Source organism: Sparus aurata, chromosome 5, assembly GCF_900880675.1.
Source record: "Sparus aurata chromosome 5, fSpaAur1.1, whole genome shotgun sequence".
In the NCBI taxonomy this organism is placed as follows: Eukaryota; Metazoa; Chordata; class Actinopteri; order Spariformes; family Sparidae; genus Sparus; species Sparus aurata.
The window spans coordinates 10,077,132-10,096,855 of record NC_044191.1 but is presented as its reverse complement, the minus strand read 5'-3'; the positions used below and the strand labels follow the sequence as shown (position 1 = coordinate 10,096,855).

Genomic DNA, 19,724 nt, shown 5'->3' with positions numbered 1-19,724 from the left:
GCAGCGGTCAGTCACACGATAAGCTGTAGCACACTGCCTCTTAGTGGCCCTGAGAAGAACTGTGTGCGGTTCCTATTGTACCATGAATGATACAGACAGATGTCGCCAGAGTCTTAAACATGCCACCATCAGTGTGTGGAAACAGTTTCAAAGACCTTATCGAAGTATCATTTTTCTCTTATTCGAGTTTAACATTTTTGTGTAACTGCGGTTTATCATACACACTGTCGATAAATGTAATAATACAAACATGAACAAGATCAAGTCCACAGAAGACACTGGAACTCCACAGCAATTCAGCGTTGCAACATTCTCATAAACAACGGAAAAAAATAAAAAATAAATAAATAAATGGTTGCATACAGCCAGTACAGCACAATCCAAACTGATTTGATAAGACGTTATTTCCACAATTTAAATGAGGAATGAGACTCAACAGTCAACTATCTTTTTGGTGCATTTAAGTTACAGCTTGGACAAATCCTACTGATTCTACAATAGTTTTTGATTTATATTAACATGCATGAGGTTCAGTTAGCTTTGCATAGAGATGGCCGGTAGAAATGTCCTTGAAAGGGATACTTTTGACTTTTACACTTTGAGTTCACTTCAGAGCCTGTACTTTCATTACCTTTAGTTGAGTTAAGAAGTTGAATCAGTACTTCTACTTGAGTAGACCGGTATTAGACATAAAATATGTCTCTTGTGTAAAATGTAATCATTCAATAATATGTCATTTAGCTCTGGCAATAAACATCAACTGTATTTATGTCTCAAAATGGGTGGCTGAGATCCACCCCTGTGATTAGTTTGATCTGCTGTCCATTGTAATGCATAATCTATGCTACTGGAATGCATATCCACATTATGTAACATAAGGGTTAGATATAAAAGACAACAATTTTGTTTGCATGAGATGTTTTTCCAGTCTTACAGTATCGTAAAGATTAAATCTGAGAAACAATCTGCATGCCTTCATCAGTGTCTTGTAACCCATATATGAAGCAAATCATCAGGGGTGGATTGAGGTACTTTCTTGATTAAAAAAAGTAAAGTGACAATGTGAATAAGTGATTAACACATTTGGTGCTGATGATGCTAATTTCTTGCACCACATTTGATCCTCGATGTCACACCTTGCCAGGATCTTAACCGGCTTTGCTAATCATTTGCTTTGCAGCAATGATGAAGTATTTCCTGATTACAGCTATAAAACCTTTATAACTATTCACAAGTCATAACGAAACTAGCTAAATGTTGCACGTTCACATTAAAACAACCTATTATAGACACGCTACATGTTTAATAAACGGATAAAAAGGCACTGTGTTTATGATTGATTTATGGAACAGTGGTATTGTTGATTGATTAACTCGTATTTCAATCTTTGTTAAGGCTCCTGCTGTGACCTGAACAATGAGTCAACCATGTAGATCCATCAGTGGGCAATCTGTATCTTTGCCTCTGTTTGCAAAAAAATTAAGATTTCTGATGTGCTTAATATTATATTTGTTTTTTTAAATACAACTTATTCTTTGCAGGTTTCCATTTTCAAAATCTATGGATTCCGTGCTCCTATTTTGAATGCTGACAGTTCATTCTTGACCATTGTAGAGCGCAGTTAACAAAATAATCTCTTGCCTTGTTTTATGTCGGCATTTCATGTGAATCATTTGCTTTGCTGCTATAAACATGTTGGTGTTAATGATCACTTTACTGCTATGAAAGAAGTTATAATAGTAAACAAGTAATATTGAAACTAGACTCTTTTTTTAACACTTTCACCTTTAGGTACTCACACACACAAAATAAGAATGATTGAGTGAGAGTGTCTTGACAGAATAAAGTAGATTACCTCTGCACACATCACAGAAAATCTAACAACAGTTGGTCACTGAATGTTTTCCTACAGCAGATATAGATCATGCTCACACAGCTGCCATCACTTAGGACAGTAAGCTCAAATGTGCTACTGCTGTGTTCCAATTCCAATAAATGTCCAGAATCGGACTGAAAAAAATATTATGCTTCATTGAAAAAATACAATCATTCTCTGCAACAAGTTTCCATTTCCAAAACGTGGATAAAATGCTCTTATTACGAAAGCTGACAGTTTATTCCTGACCATAGTACAGCTTAATGAATCATTTCAGTAGAAGCAGTAAAATGGTAAAGATTTCTCAGATTCCCAATGTTAATACGACACAGCATCATAACATAATCCCAGTTTTAGAACATCCCACCCTTAACGGTGGAAAATTAATCGTATACTATTTTTAGGTTTGGTAATGTATTTGAAATAGCAGGCTAATTAATGAGAAGAGCAAGAAAAAGAGCTTCTAAATCTGTCATGGCCCTTGGTGTGCCTGAAGTCCATCCCGATTATTACAGTCTTTTGATCTGCTGTGGTTTGTCATACATTGTTTTTGTCACTGGAGCACCAATTTTCATGCAGGCAAAAAAAAAAACAAAAAAAAAAACTATTGCAACTGTGCTTTTCTTTTTCTTTTTTTCTGCTCCTACCAGGAAGATTACATCTTTAAAACAATCTGCATATGTCAGACCAAAGGTGAAATCCAGCATCAGTGTCTTATAATCAGCACAGAGCAAATCTGCAGACACCAAATGAGCTATTAACAAATAAAGCTCAGTTGACAATGTGAATAAGTGACAAACACCTTTGGTGCTGATGAAGCTTATTTCTTGCAGCATCAGCTACATTTGATCCTCAATGTCACACTACACTAACACCTTTACTATCTTTCGGCTTATCGTGAACAGCTTTGTTAATCATTCGCTTGCTGTGATGATCACATTTATTTTGATGACAGCTGTAAAAAACATTTCTAACTGTAAACAAGTAATAATGAAACTAAAAGTAGATGTTGCCCTCGCTGCACATTTGAAGAACATGCTTCATAATACACAAAAATACTAGAGATAAAACCACTATATTTATATTTGATACAGGGGACAGTACTGGTGTTGACTGATTAACTCATATTTCAGTCTTTGTTGAGGCTCCTGCTGCAATGATTCAGGACTGCAGATTTAGGGGCTGTCTGCTGTGTGCCTTTGGCCTGTGTTTCTGTATGCACAGATTTGGGGTTTGTGCCACGTGCCGGTATCAGATTTATATAAAAGAAATACAAGTTACTCTTTGCAACAGGTTTTCCATTTCCAAAATCCATGGATAAAAGGTGGAGGTTGACAAAACAATCTCTACTCAAGGGCCGAACAAGTGAGTGGAGCTTGAATGCATTTTGTTCTGTGAAATTCCTGAAAGCTGATAGGCACAGGTGCTTAAGGAATCTGTATCACACACACAAAAGAGTGTAGTAATTTGATGTGCAAAATCTAATTTATTTATACAGCGTCATGTTCACAATTGCATTTTTTAAAAACATAACATTCAGTAAACAAAAACATATTTACAACGTATACAGTACTGTAAGATTTATGACATCAGGGAGACAAAATAAACTGTAGAGCAGAAAAATAAATATCATTTTAAATTAGGTCCAATAAATATTAAAATCTATTCCAATAAGATATTGATTTTCTTCACCAAAGTCATTTGTTAGCCTTCATCCTTAAGCAAGAGTCACAGTAACAGTGCACTTTTTTTAAGCTGTAAAGTTTCACACATTCTTTAACATGATCAGAAAACAATCCAGCTCATTATCTTCACATCAGCTCAGTATCTTCACATCTTACTGTACACATGCTGTACAACATTTACACATTATGCAATCATTTGTCTAACATGTCTCAAACGTTTCCTGACCGACCATTCGTCAGATCACTGTGGTGACGCGGCAAACTGCCACAACCAGTGAGCTGCAGGTCACATTGAGCCGCTGCTATCATGCTATCACATCAGGGGTGAATTGAGGTACTTTCTTGATTGAGCTGTGTCGGCTCCTAAACTATGGAATGATCTGCCTATGCACGTTAAACAGGCCTCTTCTTTGTCGGTTTTTAAATCGCTTCTAAAAACCCATCTCTTCTCCATAGCTTTTGACACTTAGTAAGAGGTCGACTTGATCTTATTTCTTATTTTATTATTTTAATTACTTGTATTACTTTTATTGCGTTTTTTACTCATGTTTATGCCTTTTGATTTATTGTTATATTTTATCTTTGGGCTACATGTGAGTTGTTATGTCTTTCTATGTATGATGTCTTTTTATTTTATTTTTTTCTGTACAGCACTTTGGTCAACTTGGTTGTTTTAAAGTGCTTAACAAATAAAGTTGGATTGGATTGGATTGGAAAAAAGTAAATTGACAATTTGAATAAGTGATTAACACGTTTGGTGCTGATGATGCTAATTTCTTGCACCATCAGCCACATTTGATCCTCGATGTCACACCTTGCCAGGATCTTAATCGGCTTTGCTAATCATTTGCTTTGCAGCAATAATGAAGTATTTCCTGATTACAGCTATAAAACCTTTATAACTATTCACAAGTCATAACGAAACTAGCTAAATGTTGCACGTTCACATTAAAACAACCCATTACATAAACGCTACATGTTTATTAAACGGATAAAAAGGCACTGTGTTTATGATTGATTTATGGAACAGTGGTATTGTTGATTGATTAACTCGTATTTCAATCTTTGTTAAGGCTCCTGCTGTGACCTGAACAATGACTCAACCATGTAGATCCATCAGTGGGCAATCTGTATCTTTGCCTCTGTTTGCAAAAAAATTAAGATTTCTGATGTGCTTAATATTATATTTGTTTTTTTAAATACAACTTATACTTTGCAGGTTTCCATTTTCAAAATCTATGGATTCCGTGCTCCTATTTTGAATGCTGACAGTTCATTCTTGACCATTGTAGAGCGCAGTTAACAAAATAATCTCTTGCCTTGTTTTATGTCGGCATTTCATGTGAATCATTTGCTTTGCTGCTATAAACATGTTGGTGTTAATGATCACTTTACTGCTATGAAAGAAGTTATAATAGTAAACAAGTAATATTGAAACTAGACTCTTTTTTTAACACTTTCACCTTTAGGTACTCACACACATAAAATAAGAATGATTGAGTGAGAGTGTCTTGACAGAATAAAGTAGATTACCTCTACAGGACAATCTGCACACATCACAGAAAATCTAACAACAGTTGGTCACTGAATGTTTTCCTACAGCAGATATAGATCATGCTCACACAGCTGCCATCACTTAGGACAGTAAGCTCAAATGTGCTACTGCTGTGTTCCAATTCCAATAAATGTCCAGAATCGGACTGAAAAAAATATTATGCTTCATTGAAAAAATACAATCATTCTCTGCAACAAGTTTCCATTTCCAAAACGTGGATAAAATGCTCTTATTACGAAAGCTGACAGTTTATTCCTGACCATAGTACAGCTTAATGAATCATTTCAGTAGAAGCAGTAAAATGGTAAAGATTTCTCAGATTCCCAATGTTAATACGACACAGCATCATAACATAATCCCAGTTTTAGAACATCCCACCCTTAACGGTGGAAAATTAATCGTATACTATTTTTAGGTTTGGTAATGTGTTTGAAATAGCAGGCTAATTAATGAGAAGAGCAAGAAAAAGAGCTTCTATATCTGTCATGGCCCTTGGTGTGCCTGAGGTCCATCCCGATTATTACAGTCTTTTGATCTGCTGTGGTTTGTCATACATTGTTTTTGTCACTGGAGCACCAATTTTCATGCAGGCAAAAAAAAAACAAAAAAAAAAACTATTGCAACTGTGCTTTTCTTTTTCTTTTTTTTCTGCTCCTACCAGGAAGATTACATCTTTAAAACAGTCTGCATATGTCAGACCAAAGGTGAAATCCAGCATCAGTGTCTTATAATCAGCACAGAGCAAATCTGCAGACACCAAATGAGCTATTGACAAATAAAGCTCAGTTGACAATGTGAATAAGTGACAAACACCTTTGGTGCTGATGAAGCTTATTTCTTGCAGCATCACCTACATTTGATCCTCAATGTCACACTACACTAACACCTTTACTATCTTTCGGCTTATCGTGAACACCTTTGTTAATCATTCGCTTGCTGTGTAATCACGTTTATTTTGATGACAGCTGTAAAAAAACATTTCTAACTGTAAACAAGTAATAATGAAACTAAAAGTAGATGTTGCCCTCGCTGCACATTTGAAGAACATGCTTCATAATACACAAAAATACTAAGGATAAAACCACTATATTTATATTTGATACAGGGGACAGTACTGGTGTTGACTGATTAACTCATATTTCAGTCTTTGTTGAGGCTCCTGCTGCAATGATTCAGGACTGCAGATTTAGGGGCTGTCTGCTGTGTGCCTATGGCCTGTGCTTCTGTATGCACAGATTTGGGGTTTGTGCCACGTGCCGGTATCAGATTTATGTAAAAGAAATACAAGTTACTCTTTGCAACAGGTTTTCCATTTCCAAAATCCATGGATAAAAGGTGGAGGTTGACAAAACAATCTCTACTCAAGGGCCGAACAAGTGAGTGGAGCTTGAATGCATTTTGTTCTGTGAAATTCCTGAAAGCTGATAGGCACAGGTGCTTAGGGAATCTGTATCACACACACAAAAGAGTGTAGTAATTTGATGTGCAAAATCTAATTTATCTATACAGCGTCATGTTCACGATTAAATTTTTTAAAAACATAACATTCAGTAAACAAAAACATATTTACAACGTATACAGTACTGTAAGATTTATGACATCAGGGAGACAAAATAAACTGTAGAGCAGAAAAATAAATATCATTTTAAATTAGGTCCAATAAATATTACAATCTATTCCAATAAGATATTGATTTTCTTCACCAAAGTCATTTGTTAGCCTTCATCCTTAAGCAAGAGTCACAGTAACAGTGCACTTTTTTTAAGCTGTAAAGTTTCACACATTCTTTAACATGATCAGAAAACAATCCAGCTCATTATCTTCACATCAGCTCAGTATCTTCACATCTTACTGTACATATGCTGTACAACATTTACACATTATGCAATCATTTGTCTAACATGTCTCAAACGTTTCCTGACCGACCATTCGTCAGATCACTGTGGTGACGCGGCAAACTGCCACAACCAGTGAGCTGCAGGTCACATTGAGCCGCTGCTATCATGCTATCACATCAGGGGTGAATTGAGGTACTTTCTTGATTGAGCTGTGTCGGCTCCTAAACTATGGAATGATCTGCCTATGCACGTTAAACAGGCCTCTTCTTTGTCGGTTTTTAAATCGCTTCTAAAAACCCATCTCTTCTCCATAGCTTTTGACACTTAGTAAGAGGTCGACTTGATCTTATTTCTTATTTCTTATTTTAATTACTTGTATTACTTTTATTGTGTTTTTTACTCATGTTTATGCCTTTTGATTTATTGTTATATTTTATCTTTGGGCTATATGTGAGCTGTTATGTCTTTCTATGTATGATGTCTTTTTATTTATTTTTTTTCTGTACAGCACTTTGGTCAACTTGGTTGTTTTAAAGTGCTTAACAAATAAAGTTGGATTAGATTGGATTGGAAAAAAGTAAAGTGACAATTTGAATAAGTAATTAACACGTTTGGTGCTGATGATGCTAATTTCTTGCACCATCAGCCACATTTGATCCTCGATGTCACACCTTGCCAGGATCTTAATCGGCTTTGCTAATCATTTGCTTTGCAGCAATAATGAAGTATGTCCTGATTACAGCTATAAAACCTTTATTACTATTCACAAGTCATAACGAAACTAGCTAAATGTTGCACGTTCACATTAAAACAACCCATTACAGAAACGCTACATGTTTAATAAACGGATAAAAAGGCACTGTGTTTATGATTGATTTATGGAACAGTGGTATTGTTGATTGATTAACTCGTATTTCAATCTTTGTTAAGGCTCCTGCTGTGACCTGAACAATGACTCAACCATGTAGATCCATCAGTGGGCAATCAGTATCTTTGCCTCTGTTTGCAAAAAAATTAAGATTTCTGATGTGCTTAATATTATATTTGTTTTTTTCAATACAACTTATTCTTTGCAGGTTTCCATTTTCAAAATCTATGGATTCCGTGCTCCTATTTTGAATGCTGACAGTTCATTCTTGACCATTGTAGAGCGCAGTTAACAAAATAATCTCTTGCCTTGTCACTGTTTTATGTCGGCATTTAATGTGAATCATTTGCTTTGCTGCAATAAACATGTTGGTGTTAATGATCACTTTACTGCTATGAAAGAAGTTATAGTAGTAAACAAGTAATATTGAAACTAGACTCTTTTCTTAACACTTTCACCTTTAGGTACTCACACACACAAAATAAGAATGATTGAGTGAGAGTGTCTTGACAGAATAAAGTAGATTACCTCTACAGGACAATCTGCACACATCACAGAAAATCTAACAACAGTTGGTCACTGAATGTTTTCCTACAGCAGATATAGATCATGCTAGTAAACAAGTAATATTGAAACTAGAACACATGTGGTGTTCTTTGTTTGTTTGTTGCAGTCACCGAGAAGCTTGCAGCAGCCCGGAGATTAGCCTCTCCTTCACTGATGGCGCTCGGAACTCGTGACGACACAGCGGACAACTGCCGAAGAGTTGTGGAGGTACTTACAGTAAAAGGCTTACAGGCAAGCCCAACCTATATAAAAATATAAATAAAAAACTTGTAAATCAAGGAGATATGCCCAATGTCCTTTGAAGATAAACAGATAAACAAAAGCCTCCTCTCTTGGGTATAATAAACAAATGTGCTCCTACAAGACTACAAGGAAACTAAATGTCAAACTGAAGGTGTATAGGGGCTACAGGGTTTCAAGGGGGTTCCAGGATAAACACAGTTTCCTCACTAGAATGATGTCGGGCAGCCAAGAAAACACTAAAGGGCCTAAACAGACGGGCACAAAGGGCGGCGTCACACCATGATTGACTGGCAGGTTAATGCCCCATGCTGCTTCCACTCATCAATCAGGAGTCACTGTGCCCACCCTGTTCCCCTGCAATTAGTCCTGAGGGATTTGGAAAAATCAGCCCAAAACACAGAAAGGAAACAACTCTCAAACAATTGGACCGCTACAGAGTGACTCTGGCCTCTCCTCCCATGCACACCACACAGTCCGTTGCACTGCCTGTATCTGTGCTCAAAACAGAGAAGTCACAATTAGAAGATAATCCAACACAAACTGATTCCTCTGGTTACAAATGTGCAGATCAGATAGTATTTGGTTGGATGGACTCTTACTCACCTGCTGGGACTTCCATGTCAAGAAGGGACATACAGTCATCACTGTCTCCATCAGGAATCAGGCTGTAGCTGTAGTCAACATCAGGTGAGGTGAGGCGTTCAGGTATGCACAGATTTCGGGTTTGTGCCACGTGCCGGTATCAGATTTATGTAAAAGAAATACAAGTTACTCTTTGCAACAGGTTTTCCATTTCCAAAATCCATGGATAAAAGGTGGACGTTGACAAAACAATCTCTACTCAAGGGCCGAACAAGTGAGTGGAGCTTGAATGCATTTTGTTCTGTGAAATTCCTGAAAGCTGATAGGCACAGGTGATTAAGGAATCTGTATCACACACACAAAAGAGTGTAGTAATTTGATGTGCAAAATCTAATTTATTTATACAGCGTCATGTTCACAATTGCATTTTTTAAAAACATAACATTCAGTAAATAAAAACATATTTACAACGTATACAGTACTGTAAGATTTATGACATCAGGGAGACAAAATAAACTGTAGAGCAGAAAAATAAATATCATTTTAAATTAGGTCCAATAAATATTACAATCTATTCCAATAAGATATTGATTTTCTTCACCAAAGTCATTTGTTAGCCTTCATCCTTAAGCAAGAGTCACAGTAACAGTGCACTTTTTTTAAGCTGTAAAGTTTCACACATTCTTTAACATGATCAGAAAACAAACCAGCTCATTATCTTCACATCAACTCAGTATCTTCACATCTTACTGTACACATGCTGTACAACATTTACACATTATGCAATCGTTTGTCTAACATGTTTCAAACGTTTCCTGACCGACCATTCGTCAGATCACTGTGGTGACGCGGCAAACTGCCACAACCAGTGAGCTGCAGGTCACATTGAGCCGCTGCTATCATGCTATCACATCAGGGGTGAATTGAGGTACTTTCTTGATTGAGCTGTGTCGGCCCCTAAACTATGGAATGATCTGCCTATGCACGTTAAACAGGCCTCTTCTTTGTCGGTTTTTAAATCGCTTCTAAAAACCCATCTCTTCTCCATAGCTTTTGACACTTAGTAAGAGGTCGACTTGATCTTATTTCTTATTTCTTATTTTAATTACTTTTATTACTTTTATTGCGTTTTTTACTCATGTTTATGCCTTTTGATTTATTGTTATATTTTATCTTTGGGCTACATGTGAGTTGTTATGTCTTTCTATGTATGATGTCTTTTTATTTAATTTTTTTCTGTACAGCACTTTGGTCAACTTGGTTGTTTTAAAGTGCTTAACAAATAAAGTTGGATTGGATTGGATTGGAAAAAATTAAAGTGACAATTTGAATAAGTGATTAACACGTTTGGTGCTGATGATGCTAATTTCTTGCACCATCAGCCACATTTGATCCTCAATGTCATACCTTGCCAGGATCTTAATCGGCTTTGCTAATCATTTGCTTTGCAGCAATAATGAAGTATTTCCTGATTACAGCTATAAAACCTTTATAACTATTCACAAGTCATAACGAAACTAGCTAAATGTTGCACGTTCACATTAAAACAACCCATTACAGAAACGCTACATGTTTAATAAACGGATAAAAAGGCACTGTGTTTATGATTGATTTATGGAACAGTGGTATTGTTGATTGATTAACTCGTATTTCAATCTTTGTTAAGGCTCCTGCTGTGACCTGAACAATGACTCAACCATGTAGATCCATCAGTGGGCAATCAGTATCTTTGCCTCTGTTTGCAAAAAAATTAAGATTTCTAATGTGCTTAATATTATATTTGTTTTTTTCAATACAACTTATTCTTTGCAGGTTTCCATTTTCAAAATCTATGGATTCCGTGCTCCTATTTTGAATGCTGACAGTTCATTCTTGACCACTGTAGAGCGCAGTTAACAAAATAATCTCTTGCCTTGTCACTGTTTTATGTCGGCATTTCATGTGAATCATTTGCTTTGCTGCAATAAACATGTTGTTGTTAATGATCACTTTACTGCTATGAAAGAAGTTATAATAGTAAACAAGTAATATTGAAACTAGACTCTTTTTTTAACACTTTCACCTTTAGGTACTCACACACACAAAATAAGAATGATTGAGTGAGAGTGTCTTGACAGAATAAAGTAGATTACCTCTACAGGACAATCTGCACACATCACAGAAAATCTAACAACAGTTGGTCACTGAATGTTTTCCTACAGCAGATATAGATCATGCTAGTAAACAAGTAATATTGAAACTAGAACACATGTGGTGTTCTTTGTTTGTTTGTTGCAGTCACCGAGAAGCTTGCAGTAGCCCGGAGATTTGCCTCTCCTTCACTGATGGCGCTCGGAACTCGTGACGACACAGCGGACAACTGCCGAAGAGTTGTGGAGGTACTTACAGTAAAAGGCTTACAGGCAAGCCCAACCTATATAAAAAATATAAATAAAAAACATGTAAATCAAGGAGATATGCCCAATGTCCTTTGAAGATAAACAGATAAACAAAAGCCTCCTCTCTTGGGTATAATAAACAAATGTGCTCCTACAAGACTACAAGGAAACTAAATGTCAAACTGAAGGTGTATAGGGGCTACAGGGTTTCAAGGGGGTTCCAGGATAAACACAGTTTCCTCACTAGAATGATGTCGGGCAGCCAAGAAAACACTAAAGGGCCTAAACAGACGGGCACAAAGGGCGGCATCACACCATGATTGACTGGCAGGTTAATGCCCCATGCTGCTTCCACTCATCAATCAGGAGTCACTGTGCCCACCCTGTTCCCCTGCAATTAGTCCTGAGGGATTTGGAAAAATCAGCCCAAAACACAGAAAGGAAACTCTCAAACAATTGGACCGCTACAGAGTGACTCTGGCCTCTCCTCCCATGCACACCACACAGTCCGTTGCACTGCCTGTATCTGTGCTCACAACAGAGAAGTCACAGTTAGAAGATAATCCAACACAAACTGATTCCTCTGGTTACAAATGTGCAGATCAGATAGTATTTGGTTGGATGGACTCTTACTCACCTGCTGGGACTTCCATGTCAAGAAGGGACATACAGTCATCACTGTCTCCATCAGGAATCAGGCTGTAGCTGTAGTCAGCATCAGGTGAGGTGAGGCGTTCAGGTGCAGGACACGAGCGTCTGGTGTATAAAAGCTCCTTTTTCTGAGAGCCTGCAGGAAAGAGTAGAAGCATTTAATTGATGTATCTTTTATAATCGTCATTCCAACAATAACTTGGCAGTGTCAGTGCATGTCTGGCATTTGTACTTGTGACGTATATGCTGTCTCCATGAGACACCCAGAACTCCAGCTCTGTGCCGGCTTGGCAGCGGGATTAGTGCACAGGAGCAGCCCAGTGCCCAGGTGTGCCAGTGAGGTTTGGGATGGCCATGGCGGGCAGAGGCCGAGATCTGTCTGAGGGCGACACGTTGGTGAAGCCCACGCGCAGAGTGGAATATCAGAGGGCCGAGGCAGGACACGCTGCACATGGGTGACGCCTCTGACTCAACAACTGCAACAGAACCAAATCAAAACTATTCATCTTGATTAAATCTGCACAACAATGTGCACATTTACAGACAACAACAACAAGCTGGGAGGTTTTGCCTCTACTTCCTGAATGAAGAGTAGGAAACAACCACATCACCTGCACCTTTCTGCAAAAACTGTGCTGAATTTCAACCATAAATCAATATTAAAATGATGATATTTAAGTTATATGAAGTCGTTGATACCTAATTTTAATAATGAGATCAAGGTGTTGTAAGACACAGCATTTAAAGCAATCTAGTCAACACAATTAGCTCATACATTTCTCCTCAAGGTCACAAAGTGTCATACAAACCGGATGCTAGTTAATCTTTTGCTTCACTACGGTGATAGTGAAGTTGACTCTAACTGACCTTTTATGAGAATAACAGCAGATAAAATTGTAAAAACATAATAATTAAAGTGGTGCACCTGTGCTTTCACTTCTGAACAACAGGTGAAGGTGTGTCAGTCATGCAAAAGATGAATCATTTAAGTGAACAGCACATGGAACCATAATATCTGTTGCAAATTGAGAAACTGTGTTTCACATTACATGGCTGCTCTGATAAAATTGTGAGAATTTGCAAACCATTTATGGATCATACTGAAGTTCAACTTTAAACCCCCACTTTACTGAATCTAACTCCACATGAATCAACTCACACTCATTTATAGTCTCTGATTTTCCTGCAGCCTGTTTCTTCAGAGTGTCTGTATGTGTTTGCATGTGTCTTCTTTTTTCTGTCCTGCTTTTTCTCTTTCACGGTTTGCTTTCTGTATTGCTCTGTGTCCATTTGACATTTTCTTTAAAAGCTAATGACAATACAATTGAAAAAACAAAAAAGAGCAGTGGCAGTGAGTGATGATAACCCAGCTGGTGGCCGGCGAACAGAAACATCTACCTTCCAGGTTTGACTCAGACACCTGTCTTTTATTCTGACAACTTTGTTAATCATTCGCTTGCTGCCATGATCACGCTTAGTTTGATGACAGCTGTAAAAAACATTTGTAACTGTAAACAAGTAATAATGAAACTAAAAGTAGATGTTGCCCTCGCTGCACATTTGAAGAACATGCTTCATAATACACGAAAATACTAAGAATAAAAACCACTACATTTATGTTTGATACAGGGGACAGTACTGGTGTTGAGTTTTTTTTTTATGTAAAAGAAATACAAGTCACTCTTTGCAACAGGTTTCCATTTCCAAAATGTATGGATAACAGGCTGCTCATTTTAAAAAGTTGACAGTTGGTCCATGAGCCTGTATGGAGAGGTTGACAAAACAATCTCTACTCAAGGGCCGAACAAGTGAGTGGAGCTTGAATGCGTTTTGTTCTGTGAAATTCCTGAAAGCTGATAGGCACAGGTGCTTAAGGAATCTGTATCACACACACAAAAGAGTGTAGTAATTTGATGTGCAAAATCTAATTTATTTACACAGCCACACGTTCACAATTAAATGATATAAAAACACAACATTCAGTGAACAAAAACATATTTACAACATATACAATAATTAAATTTTTACAACATTAGGGAGACAAAATAAACTGTACAGCGGAAAAATAAATATAATTTTAAATTAGGTCCAAGAAGTTTTACAATCTGTTCTTGTAAGATATTGATTTTCTTCACCAAAGTCATTTGTTAGCCTTCATCCTTAACCAAGAGTCACAGTAACAGTGCTTTTTTTTTTTAAGCTGTAAAGTTTCACAGATTCTTTAACATGATCAGAAAACAATCCAGCTCATTATCTTCACATCAACTCAGTATCTTCACATCAGCTCAGTATCTTCACATCAGCTCAGTATCTTCACATCTTACTGTACACATGCTGTACAACATTTACACATTATGCAACCGTTTGTCTAACATGTCTCAAACGTTTCCTGACCGACCATTCGTCAGATCACTGTGGTGACGCGGCAAACTGCCACAACCAATGAGCTGCAGGTCACATTGAGCCGCTGCTACACGTGGTGTTTTTTGTTTGTTTGTTGCAGTCACCGAGAAGCTTGTTGCAGCACGGAGACTTGCCTCTCCTCCAATGATGGCGCTCTGATCTCTTTTCGACACAGCGGACAACTGCCGAACAGCGGGATGACTCTGGAGCCGCAGGGCCGACACAGACACCGGTGGCCGCAAGGCAGCGTGATGCTGGCCTCTCTTCCCATGCACACCACACAGTCCGTTGCACTGCCTGTATCTGTGCTCAAAACAGAGAAGTCACAATTAGAAGATAATCCAACACAAACTGATTCCTCTGGTTACAAATGTGCAGATCAGATAGTATTTATTTGGATGGACTCCTTCTCACCTGCTGGGACTTCCATGTCAAGAAGGGACATACAGTCATCACTGTCTTAGAATGTCATGAATAACAAGCTGCTCATTTTAAAAAGTTGACAGTTGGTTCAGGAGCCTGTATGGAGAGGTTGTCAAAACAATCTCTACTCAAGGACCGAACAAGTGAGTGGAGCTTGAATGCACAACCCCTTCTCCATGTCCATTGACAATTCCATTGCCTCACCATCACCCAAGGTAAGGAGCCTGGGTGTCATCCTGGACGGCACCTTAACCTTCGAAGCCCACATCGATAATGTTACCCGGTCTGCATACATTCCACCTACGCGACATCAACCGCCTCTGTCCCTCACTCACACCAGCCTGCAGTGCTATTCTCGTAAACACCCTGGTTGCATCTCGTCTGGACTACTGCAATTCTCTCCTCCGTGGTCTTCCTCGGAAATCACTCCATAAACTCCAACTGGTCCAGAACGCAGCTGCGCGTATCATCACCAGAACTCCCTATGCTGAGCACATCACCCCAGCCCTGCAGCAACTCCATTGGCTCCCTATCAAATCCCGCATCGATTTCAAGATTCTGCTCCTCACTTTCAAGATCCTTCATAACCTGGCACCATCATGTCTCGCTGAACTGACCCATACCCACACACCCTCCCGCACCCTCCGATCCTCTTCTACCATCCAGCTATTTACCCCCATCTGCCAGCCTAACCACCATGGGGTCAAGACACTGTCTCCACTTTTAAATCTCGCCTGAATACACACTTATTCCGCGTGGCTCACTCTGTATCAGCCTAATCATATAATCACACTCCTGCCTATTCTCCATCCCACTCTATGGCACTATTCTCACCCTGGAAGCTCAACCCTGCCTAAACCGGCCCGACTGACTTCTCGTATGGTGAGGACTGCAGAGTCTGAACCCTGTACACACTCTTTCCCTTTCTCTATTCCACTCTACTGCACTATCCCCCCCCCCCCCCCCCCAGGAAGCTCAGCCCTGCCTAACCCGGCCCGGTTGACTTCCTGTTTGGTGAGGACTGCAGAGTCTGAATGCTGTCCCGAGACGGCACCATGTAATTGCATCCCCTTACTTATCTATTTATTTGTTGCACTAAATTGTCCTGTACTTGTACTGTCTTTTGTTGTACTGTTGTCGTTATGTGCGGTGTCCTTGAGTGCTTTGAAAGGCGCCTTCAAATAAAATGCATTATTATTATTATTATCATTATTATTATTATCATTATTTTGTTCTGTGAAATTCCTGAAAGCTGATAGGCACAGGTGCTTAAGGAATCTGTATCACACACACAAAAGAGTGTAGTAATTTGATGTGCAAAATCGAATTTATTTACACAGCCACATGTTCACAATTAAATGATATAAAAACATTCAGTGAACAAAGACATATTTACAACATATACAATAATTTAACTTTTACAACATTAGGGAGACAAAATAAACTGTACAGTGGAAAAATAAATATCATTTTAAATTAGGTCCAATAAGTTTTACAATCTATTTTTATAAGATATTGATTTTCTTCACCAAAGTCATTTGTTAGCCTTCATCCTTAAGCAAGAGTCACAGTAACAGTGCATTTTTTTTTAGCTGTAAAGCTTCACACATTCTTTAACATGATCAGAAAACAATCCAGCTCAGTATCTTCACATCAGCTCAGTATCTTCACATCTTACTGTACACATGCTGTACAACATTTACACATTATGCAATCATTTGTCTAACATGTCTCAAACGTTTCCTGACCGACCATTCGTCAGATCACTGTGGTGACGCGGCAAACTGCCACAACCAGTGAGCTGCAGGTCACATTGAGCCGCTGCTACACGTGGTGTTTTTTGTTTGTTTGTTGCAGTCACCAAGAAGCTTGCAGCAGCCCGGAGACTTGCCTCTCCTCCACTGATGGCGCTCTGATCTCTTGTCGACACAGCGGACAACTGCCGAACTGCTGGATGACTCTGGAGCCGCAGGGCCGACACAGACACCGGTGGCCACAAGGCAGCGTGATGCTGGCCTCTCTTCCCATGCACACCACACAGTCCATTGCACTGCCTGTATCTGTGCTCAAAACAGAGAAGTCACAATTAGAAGATAATCCAACACAAACTGATTCCTCTGGTTACAAATGTGCAGATCAGATAGTATTTGGTTGGATGGACTCTTTCTCACCTGCTGGGACTTCCATGTAAAGAAGGGACATACAGTCATCACTGTCTCCATCAGGAATCAGGCTGTAGCTGTAGTCAGCATCACGTGAAGTGAGGCATTCAGGTGCAGGACACGAGCGTCTGGTGTATAAAAGCTCCTTTTTCTGAGAGCCTGCAGGAAAGAGTAGAAGCATTTAATTGATGCATCTTTGATAATCATTCCAACAATAACTTGGCAGTGTCAGTGCATGTGAAACATCCTGCCCACATAACGAGGAGTTGAAAAACAGGCAGTGCTAAAACAACACATCGCAGTTGTTCACCAGAAAACTAACCAAGGAGGGAGATGGAGCACGTCTGTCCATAGATGTCTATCATGGCCCACAGCGGCTTGCTCAGATCCACTCCTGTCAGCAGCTTTTGTTGGCCAGTGCTGGTACTTGTGACGTATATGCTGCCTCCATGAGACACCCAGAACTCCAGCTCTGTGCCTTCTTGGCAGTAGGATTCGTCCACAGCAGCAGCCCAGTGCCCAGGTGTGTCAGTGAGGTTTGGGATGGCCATGGCGGGCAGAGGCCGAGATCTGTCTGAGGGCGACACGTTGGTGAAGCCCACGCGCAGAGCTCCATGCCAGTTAATCAACTGTTTCTCCACCCTCAGACGGATCCTCTCCTGGATCTTCAGCGGGCGGCTGCTGAACACCAGGCCATTCTGGAACGTTCTGCCCTTCCTCTCTGCCAGTAGACCCCCCCGGCTCAGCCTGACTTTGTTTCCCACAGCCTGACAGTGGAATATCAGAGGGCCGAGGCAGGACACGCTGCACTTGTGTGACGCCTCTGACTTGACAGCTGCAACAGAACAAAATCAAAACTATTCATCTTGATTATATCTGCACAACAATGTGCACATGTACAGAAAACAACAACAAGCTGGGAGGTTTTGCCTCTACTTCCTGAATGAAGCGAAACAACCTGAAACAACCACATCAACTGCACCTGATATTTAAATGGTTTGAAATCACTGATAACTAGTTTTAATAATGAGATCAAGGTGCTGTAAGAGACAACATTTAAAACAGTCTAGTCAACACAGCTACCTCATACGTTTCTCCTCAAGGTCACAAAGTCTCATTCAAACCGGATGCTAGTTAATCTTTTGCTTCACTACGGTGATAGTGAAGTTTACTCTAGTTGATCTTTTATGAGGAAAACAGCAGATAAAACTGTAAAAACATAATAATGAAAGTGGTGCACCTGCGCTTTCACTTCTGAACAACAGGTGAAGGTGTGACAGTCACGCAAAAGATGAATCATTTCAGTGAACGGCACATGGAACCATAATATCTGTTGCAAATTGAGATTATGATTATGATCATGATTTTCTTGCAGCTCTCTGTATAGCTGTGTGTCCATTTGACATTTTCTTTAAGAGCTAATAAAAATGCACAGTGCGCTAACATCTATGTCTCATGTGTGACTCACACACATGTGGGAACAGCACTAACCAACCGCTTACTGTAAAAGTTTTTTTTTTTCTCGTAAGAGCCAGTGAGCTATTCCAGTAGAGCCTGTTTCTAATAGTTATCTTTTCGCTGGCGGACACTTAAAAGCGCAGGTTCTATCACAATCACCCCGGCTTGCTCCAGGTCATCTTCCGCAGTATTATCATCTGTTTTACAGCGCTTTTACAGCAACTTGCTGGTATTGTATATGTGATAAGACAAGACCTGACACGAAAAAACGTGCTTCTGTTTCATATCTCAGCTAATAATTAATTTTTTACAGTCAGAATCACTGTTCTAATGGTGGCTCTCAGTAGCTCTTGACAAAAGGAAAATAGGGTGGTTTCAAATAATAAAAAAAAAGTGCAAAATAATTACAAAATAAAATTTACTTTTGAAATAAAATTCTGTTATTTATTTTTTACATTAAAACCTAAAAACCTTTTGGCGAGTTGACAAAGTGTGGTGAGCAGAGAATCCTACTGACATTCAAAGCAGTATTAAGTTATCTGAAAAGAAAAAATAGTTAATATCTCACCAGGGTTGCCGTTGCCACCATTCTTCACCATCTTGAAGAAGCAGACAGTCCTTTTCTTTTCTTTTCTTTTCTTTTCTTCTCGTCTTGAGAGCAGTGTGTGCATGCGTGTGTTCTCTTCTGTGTCTTCCTCGGATTGTCATGAAGTGGAAGTTTTGGCTGGCTTTAAAACAAGGCGCACGTGTGGGGCATGTCAACAAAACATTGCCTGCTCTAGATGAGAAAGGAAAGGGGAGGGACTTTGGAAATTTTCCTAAACTTGTGGGCGGGGAGGACAAGCCAACCTCTTTTTTTTTCTTTTTTTTTTTCTTTACAGCTCGAGACCTGATTGTCATAATTATGTGACTTCTTTTAAATCAGGGACCTTCAGAGAAGCACAGTGCATATTACAACGTGAGGTCCTGGACTCTTCATTTTCATTTTCATGTTGATTGTGTTTTGTGGTTACAAAGGTCATGCAAACACATGTT

At 39.0% G+C, this 19,724-nt stretch overlaps 1 protein-coding gene across 1 annotated transcript; it reads right to left on the bottom strand.

Annotated features, from left to right (window-relative positions):
- Window positions 1–16,377: 16,377 nt before the first annotated feature.
- Window positions 16,378–19,416, bottom strand: LOC115581162 (E3 ubiquitin-protein ligase NEURL3). The gene is made up of 4 exons (XM_030416050.1): window positions 19,258–19,416; window positions 17,554–18,066; window positions 17,241–17,390; window positions 16,378–17,129 (listed from the first exon to the last, which is right to left on the bottom strand). Exons 1-4 carry the CDS (start codon window positions 19,358–19,360, stop codon window positions 16,927–16,929), a joined length of 969 nt encoding a protein of 322 aa, XP_030271910.1. The 5' UTR covers window positions 19,361–19,416; the 3' UTR covers window positions 16,378–16,926.
- Window positions 19,417–19,724: the final 308 nt, after the last annotated feature.